Raw genomic sequence first — 22,362 nt, 5'->3', positions numbered from 1 at the left:
TTCAGTGAATTAAAAAGACTTGTTTGCTTGTATGGGTGTCTGGAGGGAGCTTAAGCTATGTAATTTATTGAAGAGAATGCAGGGCCTCCTAAATATCTAGTTGGACTATTTTCCAGTGGAACGTGGCCAAGAGAGAGAGACACACAGAGTGAGGAAATGAGAGGTTGAAAGAAAAATCAGGGGACAGATGGATATATTTGAACTTGGAAATGGAAGAGACAGACAGGGGAATAAATAGAAATTAAAGAGGAAAGGTAATAGAGTCAGGTCATGAATCACTTTGTACATCAGAGTAAGAAGTTGAAGCAAACCATGCTACTAAATAGAAAGTTAATGAAGGGAGGCTAAAAGAGGGGAGGGATGAGTTGCAGTAAAGATCATGATACAAGATCCTATTTGCACAATTCTGAAGAATTTTATTTCTGTGCGTTTGTGTACTGAGCACATGACATTCTATAGGCATTGGAAGTGATTCTGAAGAGAATTTACATCTGTAAAATGGGCTTTTTGAAAATTACTCCAGGTGGTTGTACACATAAAGGTATTCATGGAAGCAATTTTGTGGGTACTTGTCCACATGATGAAAAGAGGCATGCCCAAGAAAGATCATTTACATGTGTACTTTTGTTTTTTGAAAGTGTGCACATAAATGTTCACATATACATTAACCCCTGCTCCCTAGAAAATGTAAATGTGCATGATTAGGCTGTGCAAAAGTAATTCCAGTCCTGCTATCTTTCAAAGCGGACTTGTGTGCATAAGTTTGCTTTGACTATTTGGGCTGAAGTCTTCATGTACACGGAGACTTCAGCCCTAAGTGCACTGATATAAAATGGGGTTCATAGAGAGTCAAGGGTAGGAAAGTGTGAGGAACGGATTATTTATTGTTCATCAGCTATCTATTTTACAGTGAATTCTACTAACAATTACAAGATTCAAGGCAAACTGGCTTTACTAGAGGTAGGTCTTGTCAGATGAATCGGATTGATTTATTTGATTGGGTGATCACAGAGCTGGATCGGGGAGAGCACTAGATATAGTTTACTGGGATTTCAGTGAAATCTTCAACATAGTTCTTCTCATTAGACTGCCAAAAACCCTCTTTAAGATCACTAAAGGTGGTTAAAAATTCAGCAGCTAGACTGCTGAGCGACATCAACAACATGAACATATTACTCTAATTCCATTTTCTCTCCACTGCCTGCTTTTTTTTTTTTTTTTTTACAACAAATCATATTTAGAACTAGCTGTACCCGGCCACGCGTTGCTGTGGCTCAGTCTGGTTAAATGGAAAAGAAAGAAAAGAGAAGGCGCACATTTCTAATATGTTTAATTTCACAATGCTTGTGGGTATACAATATTTTTTGTTGTTCCATTGTCTATGCAGATATAGAGATTGTCTGGTTTGCCGACTCTAGAACACACAACATATAATTGTCCATGTGAGAAGCAATCTGTGTCTAGATGTAAACCGCATAATTCTAGAAATGAAAAAGAATGGAAAAAGAAAAAAAATAAACTATACTCACTAAATGAACGGTATGGTAAACGACACCGCTCAATTCCAATGCAATGTCACATGAAATAATTACATCAAAATGAAAATAAATCGAAATGTATGAAAATTCAAGTTAACAATGCAATCAGAAACATTGAAATGGAATCGTAAAATATTTAGTCGAAGGCATTAAGCCCGTTAAAACAGGCAGGATTTTTGTCCCCTCTCCTCCTAGGTCTTTGTTCTGCTCTGCTCCTCCCCTCCCCCAGCACCACGAAGGGCCAGAGGCGGCGGTGGTGGTAGGAGCTGCAGCGGTGGCCGAGGGGGATCTCACGAGGCGTAATGGTCCTGCCATCCGAACTCCCTCCCCCCTTCCCCGGTGGTGGAGGGACAGGCTCAGACCCCTGTCACTCTATCCTTACAGGCCCCAACTCCTTTGCTCTCCCATTCCCCTCTACACTTAACCCCTTCCACTCTAACCTATAAGTGGAGAGCTGGGGGGGGGGGGGGTGTAGAGAATCTCTCTCTCATACAGCCCCCTACATAGGCTTCCTCTCTCTCTCTCTTGCACATACACTCTCCCTCTGTCCCTCACACATGCACGCCCAATCCCTCTCACACACATACACAATACCTCACGTAGTCTCCTTCTCTCTCTGGCACTCACACTCGCCTTCAGCGCACATTAACACACTTCTCTCTCACACAGTTAAAATGGGCAATATTTTTGTCCCCTCTCCACCTAAGTCTTTGCTCTGCACTCGCAAGAGCTTGCAAAGTTCCCACGCCTGTTGTGTCTGGGAGAGTGAGGAAAACACTCCATTCCCCACCCCTCGCAAAGGGCAGGCGGCACCTTAAGAATTGCCTAGCTAATTTGCTCTTTTTGAGAGACCCATACATTTAAGAAATCCAATCGGGGGCTTGAGAGGGAGGAGGGAGCAGGGCTCTGTCTTTCACTTTTGTCACGGTGCTTTGCTGGGAGTGGGGGTGGAGCGATGCCCATGTAAACTGTTCCTGTGGTGGCTGAGACCCACGGGCGGCTTGACAGCACTGCCTCCCCCCCCCCCCCCCGCAGTTGTGGGATATTTACTTGGCTTCTCCTTATCTGCAGGACTCAGGGGGCGGGGGAGAAGGGCGAGCTGTTCTCTGTTCAGCTCTTTGCGCTTTGGCTGCTGCAGGCTGCAGCTCTTTGTGATCTCTTCACAGTCGCTTTCTACTGCATTTGCTCTGCTCCGGCCGTCCCATTTCCCTCCCCCCCTTCCCTGGTGGTGGACGGACTGGCTCGGCAACTCTTCTACCCTTTCCTCCTCCTGTGTGTAACTGTCCGGCAGTCCCTCCTCCCTCCCCCCTTCCCCAGCGGCGGAGGAACAGTCTGAGCCATTTCTCGGAGCGGCGACTCGTCTGCCCTTCCCTCCTCCCCCATGTGACACCCAGCATGTAGTGCAGAGCTCTATGGTCCGCACATTCCTGGTAGAGCTGCTCTCTACTGCGCATTTGCGGTCCGTCGGTCAGAGCCCATTTATATTGTAGATAGCGAGTGTTGCTTTTATGTCCAACAGATGGTGCTGTTTTTCCAAAAAAACATGTTTTTACCTGTCACAGGTGTGACATCTATATAATATAGGTATATAAAAACATGCACGTATTCGAATGAAACGTTGTGTCAAAATTTCAAAGCAATCGGTGAAGAAATTTCGGAGATTTAAGATTTTGAACAAACGAACATTTACATTTTTATTTATATAGATAAGAACATAAGAACATAAGACTTTCCATACTGGGACAAACCAAAGATCCATCAAGCTCAGTATACTCAGTCCAATAGTGGCCAATGCAGGTCACAAATATTTGGCAGAATGCCAAGGACAAATAGATTTCAAGCTGATTTTCTAAGGAATAAGCAGTGGATTTCTGCAACTCTAATAATGGTTTATGGACTTTTCATCCAGTAACTTGTCTAAACCTTTTTGAAATGCAGCTACACTAAGGGGCAGATTTTAAAAAAGTACGCCCGCCCATACTTTTGTTCGCGCGACCGGCTGTAGCCGCGCGTATCTTTTAAAATACAGAGTTGGTGCTAAGGAGATAACTGCTTGGTTTAGCAAGAGGGGGATACCCTAACAAGATATTGAAAAAAGCATTTAAACAAGCACTGTATGTTAATAGAGATTTATTATTTCTACCGCAAGATCGGTCTCCGGATGCCATGGATAATTGTATATTACCTTTTTCTACTCTTAGTAAGTCTGTTACTAGCATTATTCATAAGCATTGGATTTTACTTTCCCTTAACAATGTCTTTCAAAGCTCATTATTGTTTATGTACCGACGGGGCAAAAACCTTTGAGACATGCTAACACATTCAGATTTCTGTACTATGAATGCACAACATTTGGGGTAGATTTTTCAAATTTGCGTACACGTGTACTTTTGTTCGCGCACCAGGCGCACATAAGAGAACGCGGGATTTGAATAGATACACACACAGCCGCGTGTATCTGTTAAAATCCGGGATCGGTGCGCACAAGGCTGTGCAAAATCGGCAGCCGGCGCACGCCGAACCACGCAGCATGCCTCCGTTCCCTCCGAGGCCACTCCAAAATCGGAGCGGCCTTGGAGGGAACTTTCCTTCCACCCCCTGCACCTTCCTCTCCCTTCCCCTACCTAACTCACCCCCCAGCCCTACCTAAACCCCCCTACCTTTGTTGCACAAGTTACGCCTGCCTCCGGCAGGCGTAACTTGTGCAACAAAGGTAAAGGCGTAAACTTGTGCAACTGGCCGGCCGCCGGTGCGTGATTCCCAGGCCCAGGAGCCATTTTGGAAGCCTCGGCCACTCCTCCGAAATGCCCCCAGGCCGGAACCATGCCCACGGCCCCGCCCCCAAATGACGCGCCGCTGCGACATGCCCCCCCGACACGCCCCCCCCCCCCCCCAGGAAAGCCCTGGGACTTATGCGCGTCCCGGGGCTTGCGCGCGCCACTGAGCCTACTCAACACAGGCTCGGCGCACGCAGGGGGAACTTCGGGCAGGTTTTTGGGGGGTATGCACGTATCTTACGCACGTACCCCTTCGAAAATCTGGCCCTTTGAGTAGAGGTGAGCATAAGCCTTGTGGACACTGCTCGGTGTGTCCCTTTAGAGACACTATGTCTTCTTTCATACATCCGACGTCAAAGAAAACATTTGTGCTATATGGGGTCTCAGATTGTAACTCCTCAGGGGTGGTCTATTTGGTTAGATGCTTGTGTCCAAAACTTTATGTGGGTAAGACAACTAGAATGATCAAAACAAGGATCATAGAGCACCGATCCAACATTAGGAACATCTGTGAAAATGCTCCATTGGTTGAGCATTGGATTCAGTCCTTGCATTCTCTCTCTGATTTAAATGTCTTTGTACTTGAGGTAGTAAACCCCCACCCCATGCTGTGTCTCTCATTTTTATTGGCATTATCATTCCAGAAGCTTTTTACTCATGCACAATTAAGCTCTGGAATTCATTGACAGAGAATGAAAGGCAAGCAATTGGGGCAGATTTTCAAAGAGGTACGCGTGTAAGAAGACCTATGGCAAACTGGGGATGAAGTGAACGCTATCAAACCAGTGGGGTTGGAGGACCTATCTCTTAAATGGGGAATTGGGGATGAACTGGTAAAAATGGGAACGGTGTCAGTACATGTCTCATTTAAAGTCCCAGTTTGCAAGGTAGAAGCAGACTTTGTGTGCCCATGCGTACTCACACTTAAAATTTGCTACAATGTGTGTACAGCCAGGCTATTTTATAACATGTGCACGTACACATGCACAAGTTCTAAAACAGTTGTGTCCCTGGACGCAGGCTGATGAACACGTGCACATGTGTTCCTGCATGTCATTTTGAAATTTACCATTTAACAAGTGAATTTTCAAAAGGATTTATACATGTAAATGTAATTACTTTCAAAGCAATTTTCAAAAGTCATTTATTTACACATAAAGGGGTAGATTTTCCAATGTGCACCTGCGCACGCATGTTAGAAAATCCAAAGGCCGCGTGCATATGCATACCAGATTTTATAATCCACAAGTTTATGGGCGGGCGGCACATGCAAGGCAGGAGAATTAATGCAACCTCCATGCGGTGATACATTCCGGCCATCCCCAGTTTCCTCTCAGTCTGCTCCAATTAAGGTGCAGGCTGGGAGAGAACTTCCCTAACCCCCTACCTATCCTTCCTTCCCCTTCCCTTCTCCTCCCTACCCCCTAAAACTCACCTACATGGCCTTAATATTTTGTTTTATTACTTGCTGTTCTTTGGGAGCAGACGTAATTTAGACATGCTGGTTCCATTTTGATGTACAGCAGTACAAGTATATATTTTTAATAAACTGAAAAAAAATTGTATTGCCATTTGGAAGAAACCAACAATAACATTTTTCATTCTGAAAATCCATTTATTGAAAAATGAATGCACATTCCTGTATTAGATTGGGTGCCTAAATGAAATATGGGTTATTTAGAAATTTTATAAACTGAATATTAGCTCTATTGTGTCTACATTGAAAACATGCCTCAACCCACCTTCTTTGCTGGTTGTCTAAACTTAAGTGTACAGAAAATCGCTTTTGAGAATTCCTTATATTCATAACTTTAAAATGTTTGCTCCTAAGTCTGAAAGTTAGGTGCCTAATTTTCCACTAAACTATGAAAATTTAGCCAAATGAGCTTAATAAAATGTTTCAATGTTCTACAAGTTTCACAAATTGAAAACATGTATATTCGCTTTCTCCTAAAACTGGATTTTTTTTGGGGGGATAGGATGGAATAAAATGTAAAAATGCAGAATGTGCACCTCGATAAAGTTGCTCGTTATGACTCTCTCTCCCAGTTTTTATAGATATTAAGCATCAAGAGATGGCAAATAGAAATGAAACCTCTGTGACCAGCTTTATTCTGCTTGGCTTGGTACCTGTTCGGGAGCAGCGCATTGTCCTCTTCGTGACATTTCTGATCATGTACCTCATCACCTTACTGGGAAATGGAGCTATCATTGCTGTGATCCGTCTTAATTCTCGTCTCCACATCCCCATGTACTTCTTTCTCAGTGTCCTGTCCTCAGTGGACATCTGTTTTATATCAGTCACTGTTCCAAACTTGCTGCAAAACCTTCTCTCTGAAAGTAAAACCATCTCCTTTGCTGGCTGCTTAACTCAAGTGTACTTCTTAACATTTATAGGAGGAGCAGAGTGTTTCCTTCTAGCGGCGATGGCCTATGACCGCTATGTGGCTATTTGTTATCCTTTGCAGTATTCACTGGTGATGAATTCGAGGCTGTGTCACTGGTTAGTGACTGGTTGCTTTGTTGGGGGTGGTCTTAAGGCTCTTTTACACACTCTTATGCTACTTAGATTATCTTTCTGCGGCTTCAATATAATTAACCATTTCTTTTGTGATTTTACTGGACTGTATAAGCTTTCATGCACTGATACCTCCCTTAATGAACTTATGATCTTTATTGAGGGACCTTTCTCTCTAATGCTGCCCTTTGTAATAATAGTGTTATCTTACTGTCGCATTATCACAGCTATTCTGAAGATGTCATCTGCAGCGGGGATGCGCAAGGCCTTCTCCACCTGCTCCTCCCATCTCACCGTGGTATCTTTATTTTATGTGTCTGTTATTGTTATGTCTGTGCGGCCATCTTCAGCATATTCCCCAGAGAAGGACAAAGTGGTTGCAGTGGTATATGTTGTAGTAACTCCCATGTTAAACCCATTTATTTATAGCCTGAGGAACAATGAAATGAAGGATGCACTGAGGAGAACCATGCTGATAAACCTTGGTCCTCAGAACATGTAGAAACCATTGTTGATGTGAAAAGCTGGAGAGTCTCTTTTCTTTTGCTGTTAATGCTGTTTTGTTGCAAAACCATTCAAGCCACACAGTGATAGGATTAGCAAACAGGGACGGTAACTTTCAAATCGATGCCCTAGAGCACCTGTGCATTGGCCCACTCCCAGGGATGCAGGTATTTTGTAGCTTGCATGTGTATATGCACATATGTTATAAAATATCCTGCCGTACGCACGTGTGCCAAATTTAAGTGCGTGCACGCATGTGCAAACAAATGCCACTTCTACCACATAAACCAGAGAATTTTAAAAGGGATGCATGTCGATGCTGTTCCAGTTTTCACAATTCATTCCCAGCTCACCCAATTAAGAGAGAGTTCCTCCAAATCCCCCTAGTGATATGAGAAGGCTAATATGAAGACTTTGGCTCAGACTTTGGCTCAGCTTATCCAGAATCCTTTGCTGTCTTTGACTTATCTGAGACTTCTGGCATACAAGGAACTCAGACTTTAATGGCTTCTGGGAGACATCTGGAATGAATTCAGACTTAGCCAGATATGATGGAAGGTCATGAGGTCACAATGAACATATGGACTAAGCTATGTTCTCACAGACAACTGTCTCGTTTCGAGGGGCCCAGTGTAACTGAAGACCCCCATGAGATTAGGAGTCTGATCAAAGGACTGGCACAGGAGTGCACAGGAGTGACAGAACAAAGAACTACTAAGACCTACTAGGATGATTGACAGTCATCAGCAGACATGTGGGTCTTCGCTATGCCTTTGCCTAATTGGATCTTAAGGTGGGAAGTGGGACCAGGGAAGTTTAGACACAGTTTGTCTGATTTGGACACAGGACACGTGGAACCAGATACTCTACGCAGTCCTAATAGGAATCATTGTATGTTTTATCTATAAAAAGTCAGCACTCACTGACAAAAGCTGAGGCACGCAGGGAGAGCTTTCTCACTCTGTGTCTTTCAGAGGTCTCATATGATTGGCTTTTAATATTAAATAAACTTAAATTGGTTTGTATTAAAGTTGGACCTCTGTGTATTATTGAAGCAGCACAGTTAAGCTATTTCTAATGGCACTACCAATTAACACTAGTTTAATAGCCTTCACTCCCCCAGTTAGCTCTGACCCTTAAAACCCCACATATCTGCATATTTTCTTTATTATTTAACTTACATATCATCCATAGCTGAAGTAATGTTATGTGGCAGGGGGACTCGGCACAGTCCTGATCGCTTAAGTATTTATGCGCTCATCTCAGGTTCTCACCCCAAAACGCCCATTCTCCACCCATGCCCCACCCCTTTAGAAAACTTCCAAGATGTGCGTGCTCCGGGACATATGCGTGTATCTCGCCAATTTTTGAAATACCTTCAGCACATGCGAGCCCAACATATATGTGTGTCCTCTAATTAATGTGCATGTCGGGCTTTTAAAATTTACCTTTAAGGGTTTTTCCCATTTTGTGTCTATGTGAAAAATGCTTAGTAAATAGGGCCCTAGGAGCTTCATTTACTTTACAGTGACTTTTCATAATGATATGTATGTGTATAAGGACATATACGTGTGAACATGGTATTTTGAAAACCCAAACATACGTGTGTAAATAGGCTTTCATGCACACATTAGTCTGGTACTTGCGTATATTTACTTCTGCTAATTATCCAGGGTAAGTGAAAATAAAAATCTTTATTGCCAAATACTGACTACATGAGGGGTGAATAAACTGGGGAGAGTTCAAGCTGAAGAATCAGGAGGGTACTGATGATTTATAGGTGGACTGGGCAATCTGGTGTCCTAATTGGTAAAACTGGTTATTTACTTCACGTGAGCATGTTCTAAAATTTGCAGACTTGCATGTGTAAAAGCCGACAAGTGGTAGGAAAAATATGCTAGTGAAATGTCCACATGTAACTTTGCAAAATTTGAAGTACAAATACACTTGTATAGCAGAATTGCTTTACTTTACTGTCTAAATATTCACTTATCTGGCTAAGTGGTGCATTTTATGACTTCTCCAGCTATCTTAGGGCCTGAATTACTAAGGCTCTTCTCCCATTCTGTGTCTATGTGAAAAATGCTTAGTAAATGAGGCCCTTACTTTGCTGGACGTTTACCTATCCAAAACTTTTCTGTACATATTTCACACTTTTTTTTTATGTACACATGTACCTTGCAGAGTAGACTTATATTTTACAATGTGAATGCATATTTGCATGCACAATTTAAAATACATGAGCATATGCACACGCATCAGAATACACGTGTATATGGATGTGCACGCACATGTTTGAAAGTTACCCTCCTTGGCTTTTTTCCCATTGTCTATGGGAAAAAGGCTTAGTAAATGAGGCTCTAAGCGCCCATAAAGGTAAATTTTAAAAGTCTGATGCACACATCAATTAGGGAATGTGCAAATATGTTTAGCAGGTGAATGCCAAGAAGATTTTAAAAGCTGCTGGGATTCGTAGGTACATGCTGCTGCATGCACAAATGAAAAGTTCCCAAAAAGGGGAGGGGGGATGGGCGTGGTCTGGGTGGGGCGGGGCATGGGCGATCCTGGATTTAAACTTGAAATTTGTGTGGAAATACATACATGCACTGGTGTGTGCTACGGTCCCCTGCCACGTAACTTTACTTCTGCTATGGATGATGTGTAACTTATTAAACAAAAACATCTACTACGATCAGCAGGTTTTTAAAGGGTTAGGTCTAACAGGAGAGAAGGAAGGGTATTAAACTTGTTATAAAATGTCCGCATCCCTGGGTGCAGGCTGACAAACGCACTCACATTTGTGCCCGCACAATACTATGAAAGTTACCTTCACAGTGCACAGTGAACATGAATATTGCAAAACACAATAAATCAATGCACCGAAAGATTTTATATCATGGCAGTTCTGAAAGGTAAAAAAAAATAATGTAGGAGAAAGCTTGTGTGAAATGTTTTGTAGAGCATTCATCCGATTATTTAATTTAGTCCTTTTGTGTAGAAATGTTTCCTAGTCTTTTTTTCTATTCTCAAAATTTCAGAAAATTAAATCCCTGGCAAAAGATTAATAGTGTAAGCAAAGTGTAACATAGAAACATAGAAATGACGGCAGAAGAAGACCAAACGGCCCATCCAGTCTGCCCAGCAAGCTTCACACATTTTTTCTCATACTTATCTGTTTCTCTTAGCTCTTTGGTTCTATTTCCCTTGCACCCCCACCATTAATGTAGAGAGCAGTGATGGAGCTGCATCCAAGTGAAATATCTAGCTTGATTAGTTAGGGGTAGTAACCGCCGCAATAAGCAAGCTACACCCATGCTTATTTGTTTTACCCAGAATATGTTATTTAGCCCTTATTGGTTGTTTTTCTTCTCCCCTGCCGTTGAAGCAGGGAGCTATGCTGGATATGCGTGTAGTATCAGTTTTTCTTCTCCCCTGCCGTTGAAGCAGAGAGCTATGCTGGATATGCGTGAAGTATCAGTTTTTCTTCTCCCCTGCAGTTGAAGCAGAGAGCTATGCTGGATATGCGTGAAGTATCAGTTTTTATTCTCCCCTGCCGTTAAAGCAGAGAGCTATGCTGGAAATGCATTGAAAGTGAAGTATCAGGCTTATTTGGTTTGGGGTAGTAACCACCGTAACAAGCCAACTACTCCCCGCTTTGTGAGTGTGAATCCTTTTTTCCACATTTCCTCTTGCTGTTGTAGCTTAGAGCGATGTTGGAGTCACAGTAACCTTGTGTATGTTTATTGAATAAGGGTATTATCTCCAGGCAGTAGCCGTCATTCTGGCGAGCCACCCACTCTTTATTGACAGCCTCTTGATTTTATGGATCCACAGTGTTTATCCCACACCCCTTTGAAGTCCTTCACAGTTCTGGTCTTCACCACTTCCTCCGGAAGGGCATTCCAGGCATCCACCACCCTCTCCGTGAAGAAATACTTCCTGACATTGGTTCTGAATCTTCCTCCCTGGAGCTTCAAATCGTGACCCCTGGTTCTGCTGATTTTTTTCCTACGGAAAAGGTTTGTCGTTGTCTTTGGATCATTAAAACCTTTCAAGTATCTGAAAGTCTGTATCATATTACCTCTGCTCCTCCTTTCCTCCAGGGTGTACATATTTAGATTCTTAAATCTCTCCTCATAAGTCATTTGATGAAGACCTTCCACCTTTTTGGTCGCCCTTCTCTGGACCGCCTCCATCTTGTCTCTGTCTCTTCGGAGATACGGTCTCCAGAACTGAACACAATACTCCAGGTGAGGTCTCACCAAGGACCTGTACAAGGGGATAATCACTTCCCTTTTCTTACTCGATATTCCTCTCTCTATGCAGCCCAGCATTCTTCTGGCTTTAGCTATCGCCTTGTCACATTGTTTTGCCGACTTCAGATCATTAGACACCATCACCCCAAGGTCTCTCTCCTGCTCCGTGCACATCAGCCTTTCTCCCCCCCATCGAATACAGTACATTCGGATTTCCACTCCCCATATGCATGACTCTGCACTTCTTGGCATTGAATGTCAGCTGCCATATCTTCGACCACTCTTCCAAGTTCCTTAAATCCCATCTCATTCTCTCCACTCCTTCCGTCGTGTCCACTCTGTTGCAGATCTTAGTGTCATCCGCAAAAAGACATACCTTACCTTCTATCCCTTCTGCAACTTGTACTTGTTGCGGTCTCCGCCGCTTCCCCTCCACTAGGACTGAACGGTGCCTACCTTCGCCGCTGGAAACACCGTGTTCCGCGTGGCTGGGACCCCGGCGGCGCTGCCTGCTTCATGTGGCGGCCGCCATTGCTTGCCCGTCTCTCCGCTGCCTCGCGCGCACGCGAGGACACCCACTTTGTGCGCACAGCTCCCGGAAGTCTGGCCCCGCCTGCGCTGATGACGTCACGCCCCAAGGCCGATATAACCGGCACCCGGACTCCTTCTCCTTGCCTTGCAACGAGGTTCACTACTGCCTAGTAGTTCTGAGTTGCGCATCGTCTGTTCGTTGTTCCTGCCTTTGACCCTTGGACTGCTTTTGACTCGCTTCAGCCTGCCGCCTGCCTCTGACCTTGGTTCGTTCCCGACTTCGCTTCTGTCTGCTGCCTGCCTCCGACTCCGGCTTGTTCTCGACCTTGTTCCAGCCTACAGCCTGCTTCAGTTCCAACCTGCTACAGACTTTGTTCCAGTCCACAGCCTGCTTCAGTTCCAGCCGACTACAGACTCCGTTCCAGTCTACAGCCTGCTTCAGTTCCAACCTGCTACAGACTTTGTTCCAGTCCACAGCCTGCTTCAGTTCCAGCCGGCTACAGACTCCGTTCCAGTCTATAGCCTGCTTCAGTTCCAGCTTACTACAGACCCTGCCTCAGTATCCGGTTAGCTACAGTCCCCACTGCCGCCCGCTGTCCTGTCATCAGCTGGCCCTCGGCCTGTACAGCCTGTTCACGGACTACCAAATACCTTTGGACTTCCTTCATTACAGCTCCAGCCTAAGGCCATCCCTGCCACTGGACCTTCAGCCTATTTCCCAAGTCCCAAGGTTCCAGGTCCCTACAGGCTCCTCCTGGGGGGTTCCTGGTTCCCGGGTGAACACCGCCAGCCTGTGGCTCTGCCTCCCGGCCTACCCTGTCATCCTAGGTGGGCCGGCTCAAGGGTCCACTACCTCGCCTGCAGTGTCAGACTGTAACAGTTTGCAAGGCCATGGACTCGGCGGAGGCCCCATGCCTGCAGGCCATTCCAGGGATGGCTCAACGCCTCCAGCAGCAACAGCACTGCATTGATACCCTCGCTGCCACTGTGGAACAGTTGGTCTCTCGTCTAGACGTTTCCACTCGGGAGTTGCCTCCGGCACCCGCTTCCACTTCAGCTTCAGTAACGCAGCTACCCACGCCTACCCGGTACGCCGGGGACAGCAAGACATGCCGTGGTTTCCTAAATCAGTGCCAAGTGCGTTTCAGTCTCCTGCCTGCGTAGTTTCCCTCGGACACAGCCAAGGTAGCGTTTATTTTCTCCCTGCTGGATGGCAAGGCCCTTGACTGGGCTTCACCCTTGTGGGAACGTCAGGATCCCTTGCTGCAGAACCTACAAGAATTCCTCCTTAACTTCCGCCTTGCCTTCGATGATCCTGCACGCCGATCCACCGCGGCCTCGGAGCTCTTGCACCTCAGGCAAGTGACACGCCCGGTGGCTGAGTACATCATAGACTTCTGAACCCTGGCCATGGAGGTCGGTTGGCAAGACGATTGCCTTAAAGGAATCTTCCTCGAGGGCTTGGCAGGCCGCATCAAGGATGAGCTAGCAGGTCGGGATCTTCCAGAGGACTTAAATGATCTAATGGACATTGCTGGTAGGGTGGATCGCCACCTTCAACAACGGGATAAGGAAACCCACTCGAGTCGCCGAGCCCCACCACAGCTGTCTACCTCCTCCAGAACACCTGCTCCCAAGGCTCCTCCTCCCACTGTGCCTAGTGGGGAACCCATGCAATTGGGCAGATCTCCACTAACCCCTGAAGAAAGGAGGAGACGTCGCTCCCTAGGCCTCTGCCTCTATTGTGGAGGCAAGGGGCACTTTCTTGCTACTTGCCCGGAGCGTCCGGGAAACGGCCATGCCTAGGTTACACTGAGGAGCTACACCTAGGCGCTACTGGATCAGCTCCTCTTTGCACGCTACCAGTAATTCTGAAATACCCACGTGGGGAACTCCAGATCCGTGCCTTCATTGGTGACTCAGCTTTCCCTTCCGACTCTACAGAAGGTCCCCCCGCTGCGGATCTCCTCGATCCGAGGCACCCTGCTTCCTGGGGTCATTACCTGCTCCACGGCCCCCTTGACACTGCAAACAGGCCTGTTTCACTCGGAGGAGATCTCCCTGCTCGTCTTGGAGCGAGCAGTGCACCCGTTGGTTTTGGGACTACCCTGGTTACGTCAGCATTCTCCCGTAATACAATGGGATAACTTCCAACTGGTCTGTTGGAGTCCTGCCTGCTTTGCTGATTCCAATTCACATATCTTAACGATCAGATTTCCCCTCCCCCCCAGCCGAATCGGACCGTTAAGACGATCTGGCACACGATTCACATCTCTAAGCCTTTCTACCTTGTCATTGGGTTCACCAATTCATTGAATTGTAACAGGTTCCCACTGAGGTGGTGCTTATTGGGGGATGGGGTGGCATGACCTGCCAGTGCCTGGTAACAAGAGTGAACACAAACAAACAAGTTCTAGTCACGTGACTATTTATATTTATTCTTGTTGCTAGAAGCAATGAATTGATTTGAATATAAAATGGATGTGTGCTTCTGCTGATAAAGATTCAAAAAAAAGCCCTAAATGGCATCAGGAACACTAATGAGCATGCTCTAGTTAGTGCGCACTAAATTCAAGGTAGTGTGCATTAACACTGAAATTGAAAAACAAGGAAATAAGACCTTCCCGACCCATTTTAACCACAAAATGGCCCTAAAAATGAAACAACTCAAAAACAAAGCAAAACAAAAATACCCCTGCACATCCCTAGAAATTCCTTCACTTGCACAGGAGAGAGCTAAATAGTACTTCCAGTACTTCCATTTCTGTGCACAAAACTTCTTGCTGCATTGGCAGTAAGTCTTTCCACAGAAAATGTGCACACAGGAAGGTGCAGTTGAAGTGCACACAGGAAGGTGCAAGGCAGGAGACACACCTTTATGCATCGACTCCTAAATTAGCATATCTTCCCCATTTTCTGTTAAAATAAATATATATAACATATGGCCAATCTGATGGGTAGACCTTTGAATTTCTTAAACAAAGCCCAAGGCAGTGGTATCATTAATAAAGAAAAATAGGCAGACTGGTGAAATAAAAGTGCAAACAAAAGAAAAAACACTTTGCAATTTACAATTTTTAAGTGTCAGAAAAAGGAAAAAAAGAACTCTGAATAACAATGCTTAGGCTCCAAAAAGTTCAAAGTGAAACCGAAGCCATCAGTGGCCACCATTTCGCAATAGCTGCTGTATAAGCAAAAAAAGCATTTATTTAGCATCACAATGTCTTACAAAAATACTCGTTGGGTTTTCTCACCTCATTTTCTCCTACAAAAGATTTCAAGCCAAAACGTCAATGCAGAGACTCTGTTCACTGAATTCTTTCATATAGACATGAACACATGCACAGTGTCTAATGGTTTTTAAGAAATAAATCAGGCAATCATAAACAAGTATAATCAACTAATGACTCTGGATCTTTATAGGTTAATAAAAATGAATGCAGTCAAAGTTGACAGAGAAACATAAGAACATAAGATTTGCCATACTGGGTCAGACCAAGGGTCCATCAAGCCCAACATCCTGTTTCCAACAGTGGCCAATCCAGGCCATAAGAACCTGGCAAGTACCCAAAAACTAAGTCTATTCCATATTACCTTTGCTAGTAATAGCAGTGGCTATTTTCTAAGTCAGGTAATGGACTTCTCCTCCAAGAACTTCTCCTCCAATCCTTTTTTAAACACAGCTATACTAACTGCACTAACCACATCCTCTGGCAACAAATTCCAGAGTTCAATTGTGCGTTGAGTAAAAAAGAACTTTCTCCAATTAGTTTTAAATGTGCCACATGCTAACTTCATGGAGTGCCCCCTAGTCTTTCTATTATCCGAAAGAGTAAATAACCGATTCACATCTACCCATTCTAGACCTCTCATGATTTTAAACACCTCTATCATATCCCCCTCATCCGTCTCTTCTCCAAGCTGAAAAGTCGTAACCTCTTTAGTTTTTTCTCATAGGGGAGCTGTTCCATTCCCCTTATCATTTTGGTAGCCCTTCTCTGTACCTTTTCCATCACAATTATATCTTTTTTGAGATGTGATGACCAGAATTGTACACAGTATTCAAGGTGTGGTCTCACCATGGAGCGATACAGAGGCATTATGACATTTTCCGTTTTATTCACCATTCCCTTTCTAATAATTCCCAACATTTTGTTTGCTTTTTTGACTGCCGCAGCACACTGAACCGACGATTTAAATGTGTTATCCACTAGAGATGTGAATCGTGTCCTCGATCGTCTTAACGATCGATTTCAGCTGGGAGGGGGAGGGAATCGTATTGTTGCCGTTTGGGGGGGTAAAATATCGTGAAAAATCGTGAAAAATCGAAAAAACGTAAAATCGCAAAACCGGCACATTAAAACCCCCTAAAACCCACCCCCGACCCTTTAAATTAAATCCCCCACCCTCCCGAACCCCCCCCCAAATGACTTAAATAACCTGCGGGTCCAGCGGCGGTCCGGAACGGCAGCGGTCCGGAACGGGCTCCTGCTACTGAATCTTGTTGTCTTCAGCCGGCGCCATTTTCCAAAATGGCGCCGAAAAATGGCGGCGGCCATAGACGAACACGATTGGACGGCAGGAGGTCCTTCCGGACCCACGCTGGACTTTTGGCAAGTCTTGTGGGGGTCAGGAGGCCCCCCCCAAGCTGGCCAAAAGTTCCTGGAGGTCCAGCGGGGGTCAGGGAGCGATTTCCCGCCGCAAATCGTTTTCGTACGGAAAATGGCGCTGGCAGGAGATCGACTGCAGGAGGTCATTCAGCGAGGGTTCCGGCGCCTCGCTGAATGACCTCCTGCAGTCGATCTCCTGCCGGCACCATTTTCCGTACGAAAACGATTCGCGGCGGGAAATCGCTCCCTGACCCCCGCTGGACCTCCAGGAACTTTTGGCCAGCTTGGGGGGGGCCTCCTGACCCCCACAAGACTTGCCAAAAGTCCAGCGGGGGTCCGGAAGGACCTCCTGCCGTCCAATCGTGTTCGTCTATGGCCGCCACCATTTTTCGGCGCCATTTTGGAAAATGGCGCCGGCTGAAGACAACAAGATTCAGTAGCAGGAGCCCGTTCCGGACCGCTGCCGTTCCGGACCGCCGCTGGACCCGCAGGTTATTTAAGTCATTCGGGAGGGTGGGGGATTTAATTTAAAGGGTCGGGGGTGGGTTTTAGGGGGTTTTAGTGTGCCGGCTCACGATTCTAACGATTTATAACGATAAATCGTTAGAATCTCTATTGTATTGTGTTCCATAACGGTTTAAGACGATATTAAAATTATCGGACGATAATTTTAATCGTCCTAAAACGATTCACATCCCTATTATCCACTATGATGCCTAGATCTCTTTCTTGGGTTGTAGCACCTAATATGGAAGCTAACATTGTGTAACTATAGCATGGGTTATTTTTCCCTATATGCATCACCTTGCACTTATCCACATTAAATTTCATCTGCCATTTTGATGCCCAATTTTCTAGTCTCATATGGTCTTCCTGCAATTTATCACAATCTGCTTTAGTAAAAAAAACATTGTCTCCTATTTGTGTTAAATCTATCACTTAATAACTTCATTGAAGGTCCCCCAGTCTTTGTACTTTTTGAAAGACTAAACTGATTCATGTTTACCCATTCCACTCCACTCTACTCATTAATTTATAGACATCATACCTTCTCCTCAGCCATTTCATCTCCAAATGTAAGAGCCCTAACCTCTTTAGCTTTTTGTTGCAGGAGTGGACCAAGGTAGAGTTGGTACAACCTGCAGGGAGGAGCCCTGAAGGTCACCATTGTCAGCTGGCAGATTAATTGGAGGCAGAGGCCCAACTGTAGATTCTCCTATACCAGCCCACTTTCCCCTTAAGTTGAGCCCTCAGGTGCCGGGGCCAGCAGCTCTTAGGTAGGAGCCTCTGCCAAAGGGCTGAAGATCCGTGGATGAGGTTGAGGTATGTAGGAGCATTCGGAGGCAGACTAGGGTCAGGGCAAGCAGCATTCAAAAATTTCCAGTGGCTACAGAAACTGATGAAGAGACAAAGACCACAAGATCTGAAGACCAGGACAATGACCAGGAACTGAAGACAATGTAGACCAGGAACTGAAAACAACAAATATCAGGAAATGGGCATGCAGGAGGAGCACTGAAACAACTGACACTACACAGGGGTAGGAGAATTATTGCTGAGGCCAGGAACAATGTCAGGAGAGGCCTCTTATAGGCCCCAGCATCAGACATCATCTTCAGGGGCTGTGGGGATTTTCACAGTGTAGCCCCTTCAGGGCCCAAGAAGAGCTTCGTACGTGCATCTAAGAAGGACACACCATGGAAGAGACATCAGCAGTATCTTGGATCTTGCCACTTTAGAAAAGGGACTGTCCCGGAGGAAATCAGTGGCGGCATCCGCTGCATGCGCTAGCAGCACCCCATCGCTACTTGAGCAGGGCTGGAGGTGAGAACGGCAGTCCACAGGGCAGTCCGCAGACCTCCAATTGCAACACCTTTCGTCATAGGGAATTATTCCATCCCTTCATCATCTTGGTCAGCCATCTCTGTACCTTTTCTAATTCTGTTATTTTTTTTGAGATGCGATAACCAGAACTGCACACAATTCGAATCATGGGGCATTACAGAGGCATTATGAAATCCTCTGTTTACTTTCCCATTCCTTTCCTAATAATTCCTAGCTTTCTATTTGCTTTCTTGGCTACAGCTGCACACTGAGCAGAGGATTTCAACATATTAACCATGATGATACCTAAATTATATTCTTGGGTGGTGACTCCCAAAGTGAAACCTTGCATTGTGTAGCTATAATTTGGATTTTTCTTCCCTACATGCATTACTTTGCACTTGTCCACATTAAATGTCATCTGCCAATTGGATGCCCAGTTTCCCAACCTTGCAAGGTCCTCTTGCAATTTCTCACAATCCTCTTGTAATTTAACAAATTTAAATAAATTTGTATCATTAGCAAATTTGATCAACCCACTCATCATTCCCATATTTTGATCATTTATGAATATGTTAAAAAGCAGCAGTCCTAGTACAGATCCCTGGGCACTCCACTATTCAGGTTTCTCAATTGAAAAAATTGACCATGTAGTCCTATTTTCTGTTTTCTGTCTTTTAACCAATTCTTAAACCATAATAGAACATTGCCACCTATTTCATGACTTTTTAATTTCCTCTCTCTATCATGAGGTACTTTGTCAAATGATTTCTGAAAATCCAGATATACTATAACAACTGGGTCACCTTTATTCAGATGTTTATTCATGCCTTCAAATTAATGTATCAAATTAATGAGGCAAGACTTCCTTTGGCTAAATCCATGTTGACTTTGTCCCATTAAAATATGTCTATCTATATGTTCTGTAATTTTGTTCTTTATAATATTTTATAACCAGTTTTCCTGGCACTGATGTCAGGCTCATTGATCTGTAATTTCCTGGATCACTTCTGGAACCCTTTGTAAAAACCAATTTTACATTGGCCACCCTCCAATCTTCAGGTACTGTAACTGATTTTAATGATAGTTTTCAGATTACCAACAGTAGGTCTGCAATTCTTATTCTCTTATTCATAAATAATTGATGTAATTTCAAAATAGGGTGATGTTTCTTAATCACTTTGGCTATTTTATGACAATGACTTGAATATCTTAAAATACAATTCAACACTTCATCAGTAGATGGTGCACTAGTTGTGTCTGACAGCAGATATTCCACTTTGGAATACAATGCTCTTTTAAAAGATGTTTTAATACTTTTAAGAGGATAGCCAAATTGTAACAGATTTTCAGATATTTTAGAATTTATTTTATAGTTTTTAACTTCCATACAATTGCATCATATTCTTAAAAATTGAGAAAACAGGTATTCTTATAAATGAAAGGGATGGTGACTAGAAAAATGTAAAAAATTATAAACTGTAGATTTTCTAAAAAGTATAGTATAGAAAGATCCATCAATATTTCCTTAATCTGTTCAACAAGAAAGGAAATAATGCCACAATAATACTGCAGTGAAAATTGTATATGAAAATCATACAAATTTAACCATTAACAAAATGATTCCAGTTCTTTAACAAATCCTTCTCAAAGAAGAAGTATATCTATATATCTCTTCCTTAGATAAATGCAAGTGGAAAATAAAGATTGGAATAATCACTTATCTTCAAATTCGACTTATACAGATTAGCCAATGATGGTGTAAAAGTACACCCCCCCCCCCCCTCCCCACATGCACACACACACACAATTACTGTATCAGAAATCTGCTGGTAATAAAATCCCTCAAAGAAGAAATAATTTCTGGATAAAGCTATAAATTAATTGAATCAAAAAGCAAGTTGGTACAGTGTGAGGACATGTTTGTTGAGATAGTACCTTCCTAAGTAGTTCAATAGCTTCTAATTGAGGTATACAAGTGTACAATGATTGAATGTGAAAAGTAACTAATATCCAATGTGAACCATCTTCAGAAATTTGTGCTAGGAGTTTAAAAAAATTTGTGGTATGTTTAATAAATAAGAAAATGAGGCCTAAAAAATTAATCCACATATATGGATAATCATCCCAAACTAGTTGAAATAATGGGCCTTCCAGGGCTTTTAATCAGACTTTCATGAATTTTTGATAGTGCATAGATTAAATAGTGGGAATACATGCATTTTTCAAATTCAAAAAATGATGTTCCTGAATAGTCGTGAAACAGCTTCTAAAGCTCTTTTTGAAACATTTTTAATAAGCTTCTATAGAAACTTCATTGAATCTGATTGTAGTCTTTTATAACATTGAGAATCTTGAAGTTATGAACTTATTCCTTCAACATAATCTAATTTATTTATTTATTTATTTATTTATTTAAAAGTATTTATATACCGTTTTTCAAAACAAGGTTTTTTTGTCAAAACGGTTTACATTGTAAAATGAAAATAAAATAAATAGAGTTAAAAATTAAAGATGAAAATAAAATAAAATTAAAATACAATAACTGGTATATACCTCATGGTAACAAAAAAATCTAATTAAATAAAAGTAAAAGTGGAGCTGGGCCGTAAAAGATGTTTTATGGAAGGGAAAAGGTAGGAAAAAATGAATGGGGAGGAGGGAAGGCGTAAGGTGGAAACATGAGTGATGTTGAGGATGTGGAAGAGATTGTTAGGTTACTGAGTGTTGATTATTTGAAGTAGTGTGTTGTGGATGGATATTAAATGCTAATTGAAATAAATATGTTTTTAGTGTCTTCTTAAATTGTTGGGTATTGGATATTGATCTGGACACCATACTACCACCATACTACCACCTTTATCAGCTCAATTAGTAACTAATAATTAAGACACTTGCCATAGTGTCTTCAAAATATTACATTCCATGCTAGAAAAATTATCTGGAGTCTTTCTTAAAGTAGTCTCTAGTTTTGACATATCTTTTAAAACCAAATCCTTTAGAGTCTGAAGAACCGGATCTATCTGACATGGAGGTGTCCATATTGAGGAATTTTTAACCCATTTTTAACCAATGGTGATGCATCACTCTGTTAAAAAAAGCAACTTCAAGGATAACGAATGAATGAAAATGCCTGTCACAATCCACTTTAAATTGGAAAGGATCATGAATTGTTTTTGGAACAAAAGTGAATCCTTTAGATAATACTTACATTTCTGTGAAATACCCCTTTGACTGACCTGGCGGGAACCCCCCTAGAACACACACTGTTGGTTCTTGTGTTCTTGATGCCTGGGGACTCCACTTGTGTAAGAAGTCAATGGGATTTCCCTCCCTTCACCCCAATAAAATAAATAGGACTGTGAACAAGGCTGGCAATATGTACAAATATATACAGGTTTATCAGACTATATGATTACATGCAGTTCTACATGATTATGTACATCACTAACAGGATATCAAAGAGCACACTTATCTATTCATAATTATTAGTCTCAAGACATACAACTATATACATTTCTACAATATTTCAAGAACATTTAATATTTGGCCATTTGGAGTTGTTGATCCACACAGTATACCACCATATAGAATAGGAGGGACCACTTGCATTCCTGCTTAAACAAGTATTATTATTACCCTCCTTCTTTTATACCTAGTCTCATGCATGTGAAAGATGCAACTGGACCGGTGGACACTGCTGGTCAGTAGAAAGGTCCATGATGTCTAAACTGCTGCCATCTACTCTGCACCACTTCCACTCCGTTAATAGGTGCCCTCTATAGAATACTTGACCCCACCTCC

The 22,362-nt window shown here is 43.3% G+C and overlaps 1 protein-coding gene across 1 annotated transcript in view; it reads left to right on the top strand.

Moving 5' to 3' along the window:
• Positions 1 to 6,390: 6,390 nt before the first annotated feature.
• Positions 6,391 to 22,362, top strand: part of LOC115098830 (olfactory receptor-like protein DTMT) — a 50,720-nt gene continuing 34,748 nt past the window's right edge. Inside the window, exons 1-2 of the mRNA XM_029615825.1 lie at positions 6,391 to 6,829; positions 12,296 to 12,322. Coding sequence (XP_029471685.1) covers positions 6,391 to 6,829; positions 12,296 to 12,322 — 466 coding nt within the window. The remainder of the gene's footprint in view (positions 6,830 to 12,295; positions 12,323 to 22,362) is intronic.

The sequence above is a fragment of the Rhinatrema bivittatum genome, chromosome 1 (genome assembly GCF_901001135.1).
Source record: "Rhinatrema bivittatum chromosome 1, aRhiBiv1.1, whole genome shotgun sequence".
Lineage (NCBI taxonomy): Eukaryota > Metazoa > Chordata > Amphibia > Gymnophiona > Rhinatrematidae > Rhinatrema > Rhinatrema bivittatum.
Note: the sequence above shows the minus strand (reverse complement) of the source record. Positions and strands in the feature narration are given on the sequence as shown.